This window comes from Sphaerodactylus townsendi, linkage group LG14 (assembly GCF_021028975.2).
Source record: "Sphaerodactylus townsendi isolate TG3544 linkage group LG14, MPM_Stown_v2.3, whole genome shotgun sequence".
NCBI classification, from domain to species: Eukaryota; Metazoa; Chordata; class Lepidosauria; order Squamata; family Sphaerodactylidae; genus Sphaerodactylus; species Sphaerodactylus townsendi.
Window position 1 is genome coordinate 23496315 of NC_059438.1, and position 16129 is coordinate 23512443.

A 16129-nucleotide genomic window follows, 5' to 3' on the forward strand; every position below is an offset into this window, starting at 1 on the left:
TTTGCTTTTCTAGGAGGCTGTGTGCCTTTTTTGTACACTCTAAGTCATCTTCCATCCCAAGAATGAAAGCTGCTCCTTCTGTCCTATATTTTGAGCAGATCTCTCTCTTAGAAATTGTGAATGATTAAATAAAGGAAATCTGCCTATTACCAGGTCACATTTTTTGCTCCACCCTCTATTCAGCATCAAAGCCTTTTCAGATATCTACCAGGAAAGGCTTCATTTCAAAGGTGTCTCTCTTGACCCAGGTAAATTAAACAGCATGATGGAGTGAAGACAGGTTTGTTTGGGATCAGCCAATGAGAGACTGTTCAGAGTTCTTGAGTAAAGCGACAGAGATGTCATGGCCATAATGTCATATAACTGAGGCTACATCTACCCTGCCCAACAAACAAGATTTAAAGAAGAAGAAGAAGAGTTTGGATGTATATCCCCCTTTCTCTCCTGCAGGAGACTCAAAGGGGCTTACAATCTCCTTGCCCTTCCCCCCTCACCTACCCTGTGAGGTAGGTGGGGCTGAGAGAGCTCCTAGAAGCTGTGACTAGCCCAAGGTCACCCAGCTGGCGTGTGTGGGAGTGTACAGGCTAATCTGAATTCGCCAGATAAGCCTCCACAACTCAAGTGGCAGAGCTGGGAATCAAACCTGGTTTCTCCAGATTAGATACACGAGCTCTTAACCTCCTACGCCACTGCTGCTCCAGAGAAGGAGAAGAATTTGGATTTACACCTTGCCTTTCTCTCCTGTAAGGAGTCTCAAAGCGGCTTACAAACATCTTCCTTTTTTCTCCCCACAACAGACACCTTGTGAAATAGGTGGGGTTGAGAGAATTCAGAAAGAACTATGACTGCTTCAGAGTCACCATCAGGCCTCATTTGGGAGAGTGGGGAATCAAACTAGATGTACTAGCTGGGTGGGGGTGGGTAGGCATAATCCAACAGGAGCTGTCCCTACTTTCAGACCAGGTGGCCTGGAAATTTGCTGAGTACCACATTCAGAAATAGCTATTCTCTGTTCTGAGCAACTTAGCCAACCACTAGATGAAAAAGACACACACCCAACCAACAGCATCACCTTTTGGCAGTTGCTTTTGGGCTGCAGGCTTAATTCAACATCTGTGGGACCTGCCAAGATGGTGCCATGCCTTCTTTTATCGTGTACTACAGTTTTGCCAGATAGATGTTGAGTAAGCTCAGTTCCCTATTTAGAAAATGAGGAAAAGGAGCTGTACAACTTAGACTGCTAGGTATGCAAGAGTTTTGAAGCCTTCTTCACACTGGTTCTCGCATGTTCTTTTGATGCCTGGTTTCTTCTCCAAATATGGCCCTACAGAAACCTCAGAGGACAGGCTGTTAAAGCTCTTCTGACTTAGCTTTTCCTGTTATCCCAGTTCACCTGCATTAATCCGGGGTCTGCTGCTAGTTACATCACCTTGCCTTTGATGAGGTGTTCAATGAGTGATCGGGCGCATTGAAGTGGGTTCTCGTGCTGGGATTTTATGGCTCTCTCCTTGGCGGACAGTCTAACAGAATGCAGGCCGCTTAACTCAAGCCAACGGCAGGAAATAAAGATCGTGCTTTTCCGGGGTCATGCAAAAGTGGGAACGACTCCTTCATCTGAACTCCTCGTGGCTGGAGCCTGAATACAGAAGAGTTATGAAAAACAGGCATTCGTGATTTTGTGTCAGTCCTAGCATAAGCGTGGTTCCTAAACTGCTAAGAGAAGTCTGCAGAAACCCCTCTGATATAGGTTCAAAGCAGACCTTGAGGTTTGCACCTGCTTCTCTTATACATGGTCTAGGCCATAGGTGTCAAACTCGCGGCCCTCCAGATGTTATGGACTACAGTTCCCATCAAACCCTGCCAGCATGATGCTGGCAAGGGGAGATGGGAACTGTAGTCCATAACATCTAGAGGGCCATGAGTTTGACACCTGTGGTCTAGGCAAAGGTGATGAAGATGATGATGATTTAGGATTTATACCGCACCTTTCTCTCCTGTAAGGAGACTCAAGGCGGCCTACAAGCTCCTTCCTCACCCCACAACAGACACCTTGTGAGGTAGGTGGGGTGGAGAGTGCTTACCCTTCTGCCCTCACAACAAATACCCTGTGAGGTAGGTGGGGCGGAGAGATCACAGAAGAACTGTGACTACCCAAGAAGAGGCAAGAGAAGTCGTAGTAGGCTGTAAAGTAAGGGAGAAGTAAGGCATGCCTTGTGACTTGGAGCCATGCAAAAACTCTGGTATGTGGCTATTGTTCCTATGCACTTGACTGGACTATAGAACCTCCATGTGTGTCTGACCTTGCACAACAGAATCAGATTTCAGAGGTGTAGCGCTTTGTTGCCCCAAAGCCATTGCAAAAAGAAAGGAGAGAGAACAAACTATCCTTCTCTGATAGGCTTGGGAGGTTTCCCTGTCCTCTGTCTCGCTGTCACAAACTCCTCACCAAGCGTGGCGTTTTTTAGTGTTGGGTGCCAGTGACATAAAATCTGTGTCCTCCTTCTTACGACCTCAGTCTCCATCAGCAAGGAGACGCTTTTGGGAGATGAACTGCAGTGATTCACTTCCATGGCTGGGTCTGCTGATTTGGTAAATGATGTGTTTGGGAAGGAACGCAGACTCCCCGTTCAGTGAGTCTGCAAGTGAAGGCCAATCCAGTTGTGTCTGCAAGAGATGGTTACAGTTGAGCAAGTGCCCTTAATAAGTAATTAATCAAGTAAATTGCCACTTGCCGCTGCTCATGTGTTGTACTTTCCAAGTCTGTTCCCTGCTCTTGCTGAGTCAACAGTCCCGTTCCCACGACTGTGGTGACTCATCTCTCCGCTTCTGCTGACAAAGATGACACCCGCTTTTTATTTTGTGCGCTGCTCTAAACTTCTGCTTATCTTTGCTGTGGTTTTCAGTCCCCTGGTGGTCACGCTGTGGGTCCCAGAGTAGGAAATTCTGGCTGCTTTTCTTGACCTCGCAACCGAAGGATAGTTTTAAAAAGTGACTGACTGCATTATATACAGGCTTTGACCCTGTATGGATCCAAGGTCTCCAATCTATGTCCCACCTACTGCCCCCCCCTGGGCTGGAATGTCCAGTCATGGCTGGAATTGTTCCATGGGAAGTGGTCCCAGGGTTGCTGATACGACTTTCTGTTCAAAGTTTAATGAGTTTATTTAAAGAGTGAAGCTGCTTCGCACACTTTGAGCCCTTTTCACTATTTAGTCCCCCTGCAGGGTTTGCTTTTCCTTGTTGTTGAGTTTTTAGTTTCCATTTGCACAAAGTCTGCAGATTAGAAATCTTGTTGATCAGTTGATTTAGACCCTAGTGCATAGGTGTCAAACTTGTGTCCCTCCAGATGTTATGGACTATATGCTGTTATGCATGATGCTGGCAGGGGATGATGGGAACTGTAGTCCATAACATCTGGAGGGCCACGAGTTTGACACCTGTGCCCTAGTGGAAGTGGATACTTGAATGACAGTAGTTCACTGAAGAAGAGGTGGAAATGATATATTCTGTCAAAATGGTTGGAAATGAAGCGGCTTCATTTGAGACTAGGACCATGAGTCATGGGTTCAAAGTGAAGAAAAAGAGATTTCACCTGAACATGAGGAAAAACTTCCTGACAGTAAGGGCTGTTCGACAGTGGAATGCACTACCTTGGAGTGTGGTGGAGTCTCCTCCTTTGGAGTTTTAAAGGATGGTCCGTCAGCCAGGAGCAATGGGTTCAAAGTGAAGAAAAAGAGATTCCACCTAAACATGAGGAAAAACTTCCTGACAGTAAGGGCCGTTCGACAGGGGAATGCACTACCTTGGAGTGTGGTGGAGTCTCCTTCTTTGGTGGGTTTTCAAGAGAGGCTGGATGGCCACCTGACAGGAGTGCTTTGATTGTGTGTTCCTGTATTGCAGGGGGTTGGATTTGATGGCCCTTTGGGGTCTCTTCCAGTTCTATGACTCTATGACTCTGTGGTTCCTTGGCAGTATAATGGTGAGAGCCAGTGTGATAGTTGTTGAAAATATCAGACCGGGGTCAAGGAGACCCCCATTCAAATCCCCACTCTGCCATGAAGCTCATTGGGGGACCACGTTCCAGACCGTCCGTCTCTCTCTGTCTCAGCCTAGTGTGACTCACAGGACTGTTGTGAAAATAAAATTAAGGTGGAAAGCCACGTATTTCACTTTGAGCCCCTTGGAAAGTAGGGTGGGGTTAGAACTGCATTCAATAAGAAATATTTTCACTTAAGATATAAACTAAAAAAAAAAGTCCATGTTGGATGGGGAGAAAATTCTGTGAGTCAGCCAGCGTTTAGCAAAAATGGCAGTGCTGCACACGGCAACTTCACATGATGTAAAATGTTCTTTTCTTGCATGTGTCTTTTTAGAGGATTATCCCAGCGGAACGTGGCTGGGAGACGAGAACAATCCCGAGATGCGGGTGCGCTGCCCCATCACGGCCGCAGACATGCTGCACATCAGCACCAACTGCCGCACAGCAGAGAAGATGGCGCTGACGTTGCTGGATTACCTCTTTCACCGGGAAATCCAGGCCATCTCCAACCTTTCCGGCCAAGGGAAGCATGGGAAGAAACAGCTAGACCCCCTCATGATTTACGGCATTCGCTGTAAGTATGTTTTTCCCCGTGGAGTTTGCCTCTCTTGCCTGGAGCACATATTTTACACTGTGCTCTTGGCCAGTTGAAAGGGTCAAGTGAAGTTAAAACTGTAGCACGGAGAGATTAAAACCATTTCTCATCGCTCTTCTACGGTATGCCTCCGTGTCTTCCTGCCAAACACTGCATCCAGATTGTACACAAACGAGAAAAGGGGGTTGTTCAACCAAAGTTTCAGCAATCCACAACTGGTACCAAAATGGCTTGCGTAATCTAACCAATTACTGAGTTAGTAATGTAAACCAGGCCTACCATGGGGCTGTGTACAAAATAGTGTCCCTACACCATACATGTGAACAGATACAAAATAATCATCTGCATGCTTCTCTAAGCTAATCTGAAAACTCAGTAACGAGGAGCCAGGGTATTAGGTTGATTATCTATATATATAAAAAGCCAACAGTGTTTTTGTTGATGACAGTATACCTCAGTAACTGCTGGGCCAATTCCTCTGAAAATTCCCAGCCACTATAGTCAGCAAGGCGAGAGTGTTTTTAGATGTTAACATACCTGAAATTTCACACCTGGCCCAGGTAAAACACCTTTTTCCTGGTTCTCCCTGGTGAAGGACATACAGCTGCCTGTGTGTAACTGTCACCCTTAGAATGTTCGTGCTGCTTAGAATGTTCACTCAGATGGCCAGATATGAGCAGTGAAAACAGTGCATAGGCAGTAACTTGAGTGGAAGTGAAACACATACACACACATACACACGAGGGGGAGGGAAGGGAGGAAGAAGGAGGAGGAGGAGGAGGAGGAGGAGAAGTTTGGTTTTGTATCCCCCCCCTTTCTCTCCTGCAGGAGACTCAAAGGGGCTTACAATCTCCTTGTCCTCCCCCCCTCACAACAAACGCCCTGTGAGGTAGGTGGGCCACAGCAACGCGTGGCTGGGACCCGCTAGTTGTATTTAATTTTACTGCACTGTATGCTGGGTGACCTTGGGCCAGCGATAGGTCTCTCAGAACTCTCTCAGCCCCACCTACCTCACAAGGTTTCTGTTGTGGGGAGAGGAAGGGAAAGGAGCTTGTCAGCCACTTTGTGACTCCTTAAAGGGAGAGAAAAGCGGGGTACAGAAACCAGCTCTTCCTCTTCTTGCTGGCTGGCTGGGGCTTCAAGGGGGTTTAAAGTGGCAGACATCTTTAAAAGGAGTAGTGGGGAAGAGATTTTGGGCTTGTTATTTTATTTTTGGTTTGGTTTTGAGAGCCAGCGTGGTGTCGTGGTTAAGAGCAGGTGGATTCTAATCCGGAGAACCGGGTTTGATTGCCCACTCTTCCACCCGAGTGGCGGCGGCTTATCCGGTGAACCAGAACCAGATGAAATCGTGGTTTAAATAAACTTTGGCTACGTGTGTGATAAACGAGGCATTTGCCCACCTTCACTGAAGCTAATTCCCCGTCTTTCAAGCCCTCAGCCAAGCTGTCAATTGGAATTTGTCAAATACTCAATTGGAATTTAGGCTTTAGCTCAGTGGTTCTCAACCTTCCTAATGCTGCGGCCCTTTAATACAGTTCCTCATGTTGTGGTGACCCCCAACCATAAAATTATTTGTGTCTCGGTTCCTAAGACCATCAGAAATACGTGTTTTCCAATGGTCTTAGGCGACCCCTGTGAAAGGGTCGTTTGACCCTCAAAGGGGTCATGACCCACAGGTTGAGAACCGCTGCTTTAGGGGGAAACTGGCTGTATTCAAGGTGCCTGCATTCCTATATTGTGAGTAAATTGCATTTTTTAAAAATCAGTATTCCTTCGTTGTGTCCCATTCAAGGGCAGTGACTGGGAGGGGGGTGAGGTACACAGGACGACAAGCTGAGTTGTGCAGCAGTTAGCTTAATGCTGGATTAGTGTAATGTCAGAATGCGGCCTGGCCTCCTCTTGCGGTGCTGGGGGCTGAGCATTTGCAAGACTCCAGACTAGACGGAAGATTTTTTTCGAGCCTGGGAAAGCTCCGCAGATCAGTTTTCCACTTTCTGCACTGGGAGCGATCAGAAATTTGTGGCTGTACTGTGAGTTTTTGCTCTGCAGTTCCCAAAATCAGTGGAAATTACACCAGAACGATCTTCATCAGCCCCAAATGATCAGATTCCAATTTTTTTTTGCCGCTGCACGAAATTGGAAGCTGGTTTGTGTTCTTTTACCTCCAAGCAGATGTTTTGTAAACGTCTATTTAAGGAAAGCTCCACGAGGACCAATTAACGTTCGGAGTACACTTCAGGGCTTCCTTGAAGAAACAACGCGAGCCCTGTTTCCAGTTGAGCATGTCACTCTGAATTCATGTTAGCGTTGCAACAGGAGAACATACCCAGGTGTAGTACACATTCCTGATGCAGAAGGTGATTGATCAGTAAAATCTCCTGGTAGTAATGGCTGCGTTCGGAAACACAGATGTTGTGAAAGCTTTCAGCATAACAACAGACTGGATCTCTGTTTCTGATCAGGTGTGTGATACAGAGAGTGTGAATGATCTAGCTCTTTTGGTTGCTTATTCCGAGTGAGACAAGCTCATTTACTGTTTTCTTTCCACGTGTATCCTTTTAAAGGCGAAATCTCTGTCATGTCAAAATTCACGTCACCAGAGCTTCGTTTCAGCTTTGTGAAATAATATGTCCGTCCTCTTAGTGGAATTGACATGCAGCTTAACCAAAAGCCTTCCTGCTTTGCAGCCAGTGTGGAGTTATTCAAAGCTCACCCCATTGATTTCATTGATTTCATTTTTGGCACCTATTAGGTGCTGAAGTCTGTGCTTTCTGTCCCTGTAGGGGGTGAATACTTAGAAGCAGTTAACTCCTGGTGATGAACGAGACTGCGGTGCTTGGTTTGGATGTTTGGGGTTGGATTTAGAGGTATGCCTGCAATGGTCCGAACCAATGAAGAAGAAGGAAGAGTTAGATTTATATCCCCTCTTTCTCTCAAAGGAGACTCAAAGGATCTTACGAACTCCTTTCCCTTCCCCCCTCACAACACACACCCTGGGAGGTGGGTGGGGCTGAGAGAGCTCCGAAGAACTGTGTGTAGTGATGCACTGCTGGCCCAGCAGGACCGTAGTAGAAGCGCGCGGCAAACCCGCTCCTACGGCCCTTCTGGTCGCACCGCACCCCCACTCCTCATCCCCCCATGAGTCACGGGTCATGAACTGTCTGGCTCACTTTCGCGGTACAGGGACAATAAGCTCTGCCCCAGGGTAAGGATTAGGCCGGGCCTCGCTCCCCTCTACTTGCGTAGCAGGTGAGATCACACATCATGTGATCTCGGTCTCCCGGCTCTCCCGGGCTCCCCGTTCAGCCCTCTGCAGCCCCATTAGAATGATAATAAAAGGTGCCAGGAACTAGCGAGATTCGCTAGGAACCACGGACCCCAGCGCGCTCCAGCTGCTAGCGATCTCCACCAGATATTGTTAACTCGGCGTCTGCGATCTCCGTTCTTGCGCTGACCTACTGCGACTACAAGCTGGTGCGAAACCGGGAATCCCCAAACCTCCACCCCTACTCATCGTTTAGCCTGGGAAAGGGCAGCGATACGAAGTCCGCTGGATCGGCGGCATCCAGGGACCACCCGTTTCGGTATCGCCTGCTCTCTGGATGCGACGTCTCCAGAGATACGGCGATCCTAGGACACTCTCTCGTCCGGCCCGGATCAGCGGTGAGTATGGGAAGCTTGCAAAAGCAGGACTTATGACAAGCTTGCGTTAGCGAGCTGGCGTTAGCGAAATGCGGCAGGGTCTCCCGTTAAGAGAGAGGGAGCTGCGCAGAATTGGTTGAGGAGATTGAAGCCCAGTGTCCATGGTACCCAGAGGGGGGGGACACTGAATCTTAAGGACTGGGGAGAAACATCGGGTGCACTCTTAGGACAGAGGCACCTTGCAGCGGTGTCGCTGCTACTGGCGATGGAGAGCCAGTGTTATGTCGCCATCAGCCTGCAGACCCATGGCTCCCTTGCCATGGGCCGCCCTCCTTTCGATCTTTCGCCTTCAATTTCATCCCCGGAACTTTCTCTATCCACTAAATTGGACGTCCTGTCCTCCCTCTGCCGATGCTCCTCCACCGTTTCAAACTCTCAGCGGCACGCTCCGCCTTCACTTTCCGAAGCCACCGCGCACCTCCGTCAAAGCGCCGCGTAATGGCGCGGGTTTCAACAACCCTCGCAGAAGCGTATTAGCCACGATCATGCAGAAGAAAGACAATGAGGAAGATGATGCTGAGATCCACTTGCTTTGTGCCCCGTCCACTTCACGAGACCACGAGAGGGTGGCAGCGTCATTCAGAGAGGTTGTAATGAAATTACCGCCCTTAAACTACAATATCCTCACCGAGCTCCGCAAGGCGATGCGGGACGTAGGAGTTACAAGCCCCTACGTGAGAGGCATGCTAGAGGCAATCGCGAGGAACCACCTAATGGTTTCCGGACTGACTGGAAGACCACCTTCCGCATGCTCCTTAGCCCTTCGCAGTTTGTGATCTGGGAAAGCGAATACCGCCAACAGTGCTTTAGCAGAGCAGCCACCTCCGGCGGCGCCTACACCGCCGAGCAGCTTTACGGTTTCAATGCAGCCGTAAGCCGACAATCCAGATCGTCCTGCCTGCAGAATGGCCACCCGCTTACGGTGCGCCTCCCGGAGTCGCGCCTCGGCGTTCGTCAAAGGTTCGCCAGCCCACTTAGAGTTTCTCTTCCATCCGGCCAGAAACCCCCAAAGAGCCTATGCGAGGTTAGTAGACAGGCTCCAGGAAGCCCTCAAAAGGCAGGTAGACAGTGAAGAGGCCCAAAGCAGGCTCCTCATGCGCCTGCGTTAAGGAGAGCGCCTCCACCCGAGTGTTGCATAAGGCGATCATGGGTCTGGGCAAAAATCCGGAACTGGGCGACATGCTCAAAGGGCTTGCCAGGACATCGGATCCTCCAGCCCACCAAAGCTAGTCTCACACTCTCCACCGCCCGGGGACAGCCCAGGGGGGATTGCTTTTAACTCGCGGCGAAGATCAGGACACTTCGGAGATGCAGGCAACGGGGGGGCCTACAACCCCGATGGAGGAGGTTCCCCCCCCAGGAGGAGAAGGCCACCAAAAACCCGATGCCCACGATGCCAGAGAGGCTTCCATTGGAGAGACGAATGCCCGTCGGGAAACTCCCGCCCGGGCGTCTCCCCAGCCCAGGACCAAGGAGGAGAGTACTAGAGCAGACCCAAATGACAAGACCCACGCCCAAACCGCCCCCCTCTCATGGCATCTCGCTCACATGCACCCAACCCATCTCCTTTAAGTTCCCTTCGCTAACCCAGTATGGCGACCCCATCCCTGCACGGGGACTATTGGGCTGGTGCTTCCAAAAGCCTCAGCTGCGAACAAAGGGCTGTTCATACGTCCCGGTCGTGACTCCACGCTACCCATCCATCTCTCAGGTCTGGACAAATATCCCCCAAGAGTTGCCGAGCCATTGGCTAAGCCCAGCTGATTCTCCTGCCCCATCGTTGCCGCTACCCGACCCAATAGAGAGGACCTGACCCCAGCAGCAGCCAACATGGAAGCGCCCGTCACCACCGTCGCGGCCGGTGGAGGCGTATCGGAAGCTCCAGCCGGTACCTGGAGCTGGGATGCATGTTCAAGGGTCTGGTAGACACCGGCGCTGATAGTGACCGATCATCAAGAGCAGCGAGGTGGCCTGACCAGTGGCCGACCCGAGGAGGCCTGCCGCACATCTGGGGAGTGAAGCAAACCCCAGCGAGAGCGGGCGTCCGCCCTTCGCGGTCAACATGAGGACTTCGAGCGGCAGCTCACAGTCCGCCCCATCATTTTGGACATCGCCATGTCAACCTCTGGGAAGAAGACCTCATAAGCCAAGGTAAAAGTGACTCTATTGGTCTGGGATGGATAAAACCGCCACCCGGAGCATCGATCCCAGCTGTAACTCTCGAAACTCCCCCCCCCTCGCACTCCCTCTTCGTTTTATTCTTCGACTAGCAAAAGCGGGAGGGCCAATTGGCTGACTGGCCACTCCCCTGGATTAAAATCTGGAGCCGTCCTGTGGTACCGCAGCACTGCCAGGACAGGCCCCAGTCTAAAAAGAGGCTGCACGCCACTATGCACCCCCTAACAAACCTGTTTGGCTTAAGGAGCGGTTTTACGGCCGTTGAAACCTCTAGTCAAAGGGATGCTGCAGCACCAAATTCACACACAAACCTGTGTGGGTTAGCGTGGTTGCCGCGGCGGTGCAAGGCCAGGCGGCAGCGAAAAGCAACCCTTAAGGAGCGGTCTCGGCGGGCGGCAATTCCCTGAGATAATTCGATTACAAATTCTAGCGCCATCCCAGCCCTCCCGCATCAACCACCAAGGTCACGGTAAGTACATTCCCATTGAGATAGAAAACCCCCTTCGTGTTTGTGTGAGGAATCTGCCTCTAATCGCCTCTCTTGCCTCAGCTCCCGGAGGCGCCCATCCCCTCAAAGCTCCCAAAACCCCCCCCCTTTTCATTGTTGCTGATTTAGCATGCATACCCATAATCCCCCCAGGGTCCGCCTGCCCCCTCCTCCCCCTGGAGCTCGGACCCTGGCCCTGACGCACCCTGATGACGCTCTGAAGCCAATTTCCATCAGGGCCGCCTACCCTCTGCCCTCTCCGTCAAACAATCAAAAAAAAAGAGGAGTAGGCGACCCCCGGTAAGATTGCTTAAAAGCAACCTTCACGCAGGCTGCAAAACAGCCTTCTTATACTAAACTCAACTCAAATAAAAACTCGATCTTGATCTCCCGCCACCCGCTCGGACCCGAGCCCGGTGGGACCCGGCCCCTCCCATAACCTGGGGAAGGGGTATGTTTCAGTCCATCTTCCTACAGATCCCTGCGGACTCCAACTTTCGTCAATATGACCGGCCAATCCATGGAATGGCGACAAGAGGAGACCAACCCCATCCCGGAGGAGATGGAACACATCTCTCTGAAGGATCCCCGCCCAGCGCCCTCAACAAGCGAGAGCGACCACGAAGGCCCAGATGACCTGGGGAAACATCCCAAAGCCACCACCAGCCAAGCTCAAGAGCTGCGCCAGCAAAGGCCACGAGACGCCCGAGAACCTCTGTGCTGCTCTCTTTGCGATCATCACCGCCAACTTCGGCCTCCCATCCTTTGCCTGCTCTGTTGCTTCCTGCCAATGGCAGTCGGCCACCCCCTGACGAGCTTTCACCAGACCAACATCTGGGAGCAGTTCGCCGCCGCTGCCAATGTTTCGTCCTTTTGCCTGGGTCAGTACCTCTAGGAGCCGGGAGTTTGCTAAGAAGCTCCTGCCTGCTCCTCGTTTGCAAAGCCCTCGGAGACTTCCTAGCGGAGTCTGGCTTGAGCCCTCTTCACAATGCCTCATCTATCCAGATACTCTTATGAGCGCCGACTGGGGACCGATGCGTCCAATCCCTCCCGGTCGGCGCTCTCTCTTTGATTACAAAGACTGTCGCTAATCACGAGTCCAACACTTGCGCCCGCATCGTCGGCGAACCAGCCAGCCGAGAAACCGACCCGGGTCCATTCACCGGTTCGGCCAATTGGAATTGCCTTTCGCAAGACGAGGACATTCCCGTGTTTGGGGAACATCCTGCTCCCCAAAGGCTGAAATTCTGGACCTGCGGGGAGAGAACTTTTAACTACATCCTCGCCCGTACTTTCCTCTGCTGCGGGACTCTTTGCTGCCTCAGTTAAGCCTTCACCAAATCGATTCTACCCTCAAGCCCCGCCCAGCGAGCCCAGACACCTTGCTACGCCGCCGCCAAGCTCCGCTTCTGCTCTTTCGATCCCTCCTTCGCCGGAGCGACGCCGTGCCAGTCCTCTCCAAGGCAGAAGTATGTTTCTCTTCGGCGACATCCTTAGTAGGAGTCCCTGGGCTTCCGCCACCTACAACGCTTAAGACTATCGGCTCGCGGGGAAGTCTATCAACGCTCTTACCTCCACCGCTCTGGATGCTCTGGCCTCCGAAAGCAACAGGAACACTCTAGATAATCGTGCCGCTATTGATTACTTGTTATTGTTGCATCACCAAGGTTGTGAGAATGTACATAACATGTGTTGCTTTAATCTCTCTGATAACTCTCAGTTAATTCATATGAAAGTGCGCGAGTTGAAGGAAGTTGTATCTAATTTGAAATATGATGTGTTGCCCCAGTGGTGGTCAGCCCTTTGGAGCTGGCTGCCAGGGGGATGGTTAAGTGCTATTGTACAGCTCTGCATTGGCTTGATTGTATGCCTTATCAGAAGACCCTGTTTTGTTTCAATGTATATCTAATATTGCCTGTAACACATGTAAGAAGCCCCTCGAGTTTCCCCTGCCCCGCAACCAAGTTCTAATGTTGCACAAACAGCTCGGTCAGCTCGACCAAACGGCAGAGGAGACAAGCGTCCCCCTAAATCACCCCATAGCATTTTGGCCTCCCTTCTAAAATGTAAAAAAGGAGGAGATGTAGTGATGCACTGCTGGCCCAGCAGGACCGTAGTTAGAAGCGCGCGGGCAAACCCGCCAGCCCACGGCCCTTCTGGTCGACCGCACTCCCCACTCCTCATTCCCCCCATGAGTCACGGGTCATGAACTGTCTGGCTCACTCACCTGGCGAGGGACAATAGCTCTGCTCCCCAGGTAAGGATTAGGCTTTCGGTGCGTTCGCTGACCATTAGTGCGACTACACTGTGACTACCACTTGAGCTGTGGAGTCTTATCTGGGGAACCACTTGTGTACTCCAACACATCCCAGCTGGGTGACCATGGGCTAATCACAGTTCTTTGGAGCTCTCTCAGCCCCACCCACCTCACAGGGTGTTTGTTGTGGGGGGGGGGGAAGGGAAAGGAGATTGCAAGCCCCTTTGAGTCTCCTTACAGGAGAGAAAGGGGGGGGATATAAATCCAAACTCTTCTTCTGTTCTTGGGTGCTCAGCTGCCATCTTGAGGAGAGCCTGTGCCAGCCAGGCAGTCAATGCCACTCGCATTCCTGCCAGAGTTGTGTTCTGTACAAGTCTCTTCTTTCAGCTTGTCAGTGGAAAGATGGTTTTTTGTTTTTTTGGTCCCTTTCCTCCTTCTGGGAAAAGAGCCCCCAACCAAATCTGCATTTAATAGAAAGTATTTTGAAAAGTATATAGTACTGAGAAGCCACACTTTCCAAGTGAAGGAAATATGCTTATTAAATATGCTCGATCCGCTGCATCAGCCTTCCCGCAAAGCGTTTATCTCTTGGGGTGTCCCTTTCCATGGAGGGGCAGCCGTGGTTGTGGAGCGAAGGTTTTTCGGGCAGTTGATGACATCGAGGTCGGCAAATAGGGGGATTTTTTTCCCTGGGTGAAACCTGATACGAGAGCTTCAGTGGTTAGGAGTTGCATCGTGATTGAAAATATAGGCTTCCATTATTTTACATTAGTAATAACTGCAAGCACGTCCCTTAAAAACTTTCTAGCTGAGCTGTTTGAATATGGGAAACCAGGGCCGCAATCCTCTTTTGAGCTTCAGGCGCTGCATTGCAGTCAGGATAGCGGGGTTGGAAGTGGATGAAGAAGGCCGGAGGGAAAGGGACTTCACTCGGAATGCTGCCTCTTCCAGCGAGCTTTTAAATCATTCACGTGGCACTGTAGATGGTTTGATGACAGCTCTCACTTTTATCAATGCGCTGTGACCTCCTCGAACAATGTCCGCCGGGGGGAGCGCTCTGTCTTTCAAACAATGTTGTTCTGTAACATCATTTATTTTATTTGCACGTGGCATGCATCATTCGGTGATACAAATACAAAAGGTTTGGCCTTCCGACCCACCTATAGAATTATTTGTTTACACTGAATTTTAAAAAGCTGGGTGTCTGTGGCCGGGGGAGCCAACAGTTGTTTTCTGTGCCAGGTTCTAACGCCAGAGAACACGTCTCCTGGCCCAGTAACTTTTGAGGGTGTTGCTGTCCATTTGGCTGTGGCAAGAACAACCACTCTCTTGTAGATGAACAGGGCAGTATCCAGCATTATCTTAGGGACAGATAAAAGCTACTGCTTAGGGGAAAAAAAGGGATTTCTCCACCAAGCATGTGTGACAGGAACATCAGCCCAGGAAATAGTGAAGCTTGCCTTTCCTAAAATGACATTGTGCTGATTACCTCAATATCTCATCATTTTCCAAACAGAATTGCAAAGGGTAGCCGTGTTAACCTGCAGTGGAATAGGTAGGTTGAAGTCCAGTAGCACCTTAAGAGACCAACAAGAATTCCAGGGTGAAAGCTTTTTGAGAATCAGTGTTCCCTTTAGAGCAGTAACTCTTGAAAGGTCATACCCCCAAATGCTCATTGATCTCGCATTTTCAGGACACTGATTTAGTGGTGCCTCTGGAGGCTGAAGACTTTTTGTGGTGCCGTGGCAGCCCCTCCCCTCCCTTAGTTTGATCGCAAGGTTTTGCTAACTCAAGGGCACCCTGATCTGGTGGGAGGCTGAACAGCCAAAGCCACGTCTTTAGAAAACAAAAACCCTGCAATAGGCAGGTGTGTGTTGAATTGACCACGCAGGTGAGGGTGGCATATTGAGTTTTCTGGGCTGGTTATGGAAGGAAGTATTGGACTGCATCTGAGGTGTCAAGCAGCTGCCTGTTGTAAGGAATGTTGTGTTGGGATGAAGGACAGGCAGCAACAAGTAAGTTGGCTGTAGGAAATCATGAGTGAGGGACACGGTACACAGGGCAGAGCGCGCAACTCTTCGGTTCTAGGGACTTTTCAGACAGCTGAGTAGGGGCTGGGGCTCAGTGGAAGGGCACATATTTTGCATGCAGACGTCTGAGGCCTGATCCCAGCATCGTCAGTGTAAGTAATTCAGGTATCGACTGCTGTGGAAAGATTCCAGATCCTGGAGAGCCACTGCCAATAAGAGTTCCAGATCCTGGAGAGCCACTGCCAGTTGACCATGCTGGGAGGGGCTGATGGGACTTGTTGTCCATGAACATCTGGAGAGCCTCAGGTTGCAGTCCCCTGGAGTAGACGGTGCCAAGCTAGATGGATTGATAATCTGACTTCGTGTAAGGCAGCTTCATACACATATTTTTGGTTCACCTCATTCGGAGACGTTGCTGCATGATAACAGAAATGGACACCAGAAGCACAAAAAGGTCAGAAAGAGAATGTTCAGTTTTAAAACACATCTTTACAAAATTATTAATAATAATAATCTTCTCCGCGTCACATGGAGTGTAATAACCTGGCTTTCTTGTCTATTGAATTTTGCTATCAGTGCAATTCATCTGCTGTTGGATGTGCTTCATCTGGAACTCATCTGCGTTTAAACCAGTCCAGACAGACGGCTGCAACCTAAAACACAGATTACGCAAGCCTAAAAATACAGAGCAAGGAAAATAAGCTTTTATGTTCTTCCTGTTAAGTTAAGATGAAGTTTATCTATGGATGTATGACTTGCAGGTACAGACCTCTTTCGGAGACAGTTGGCAAGCCAGGTGCAGCTGATATCTTAAAAGATCTGAATAATAAAAAAGAAGGGA

General features: G+C 50.2%; 1 protein-coding gene across 3 annotated transcripts in view; it reads left to right on the forward strand.

Annotated features, from left to right (window-relative positions):
• Nucleotides 1–16129, forward strand: part of LOC125443776 (BTG3 associated nuclear protein) — a 172179-nt gene that overhangs the window by 48554 nt on the left and 107496 nt on the right. For all 3 annotated transcript variants that reach the window (XM_048516084.1, XM_048516086.1, XM_048516085.1), the window contains exon 7: nt 4374–4613. In XM_048516084.1, the coding sequence (XP_048372041.1) occupies nt 4374–4613 (240 nt within the window). The remainder of the gene's footprint in view (nt 1–4373; nt 4614–16129) is intronic.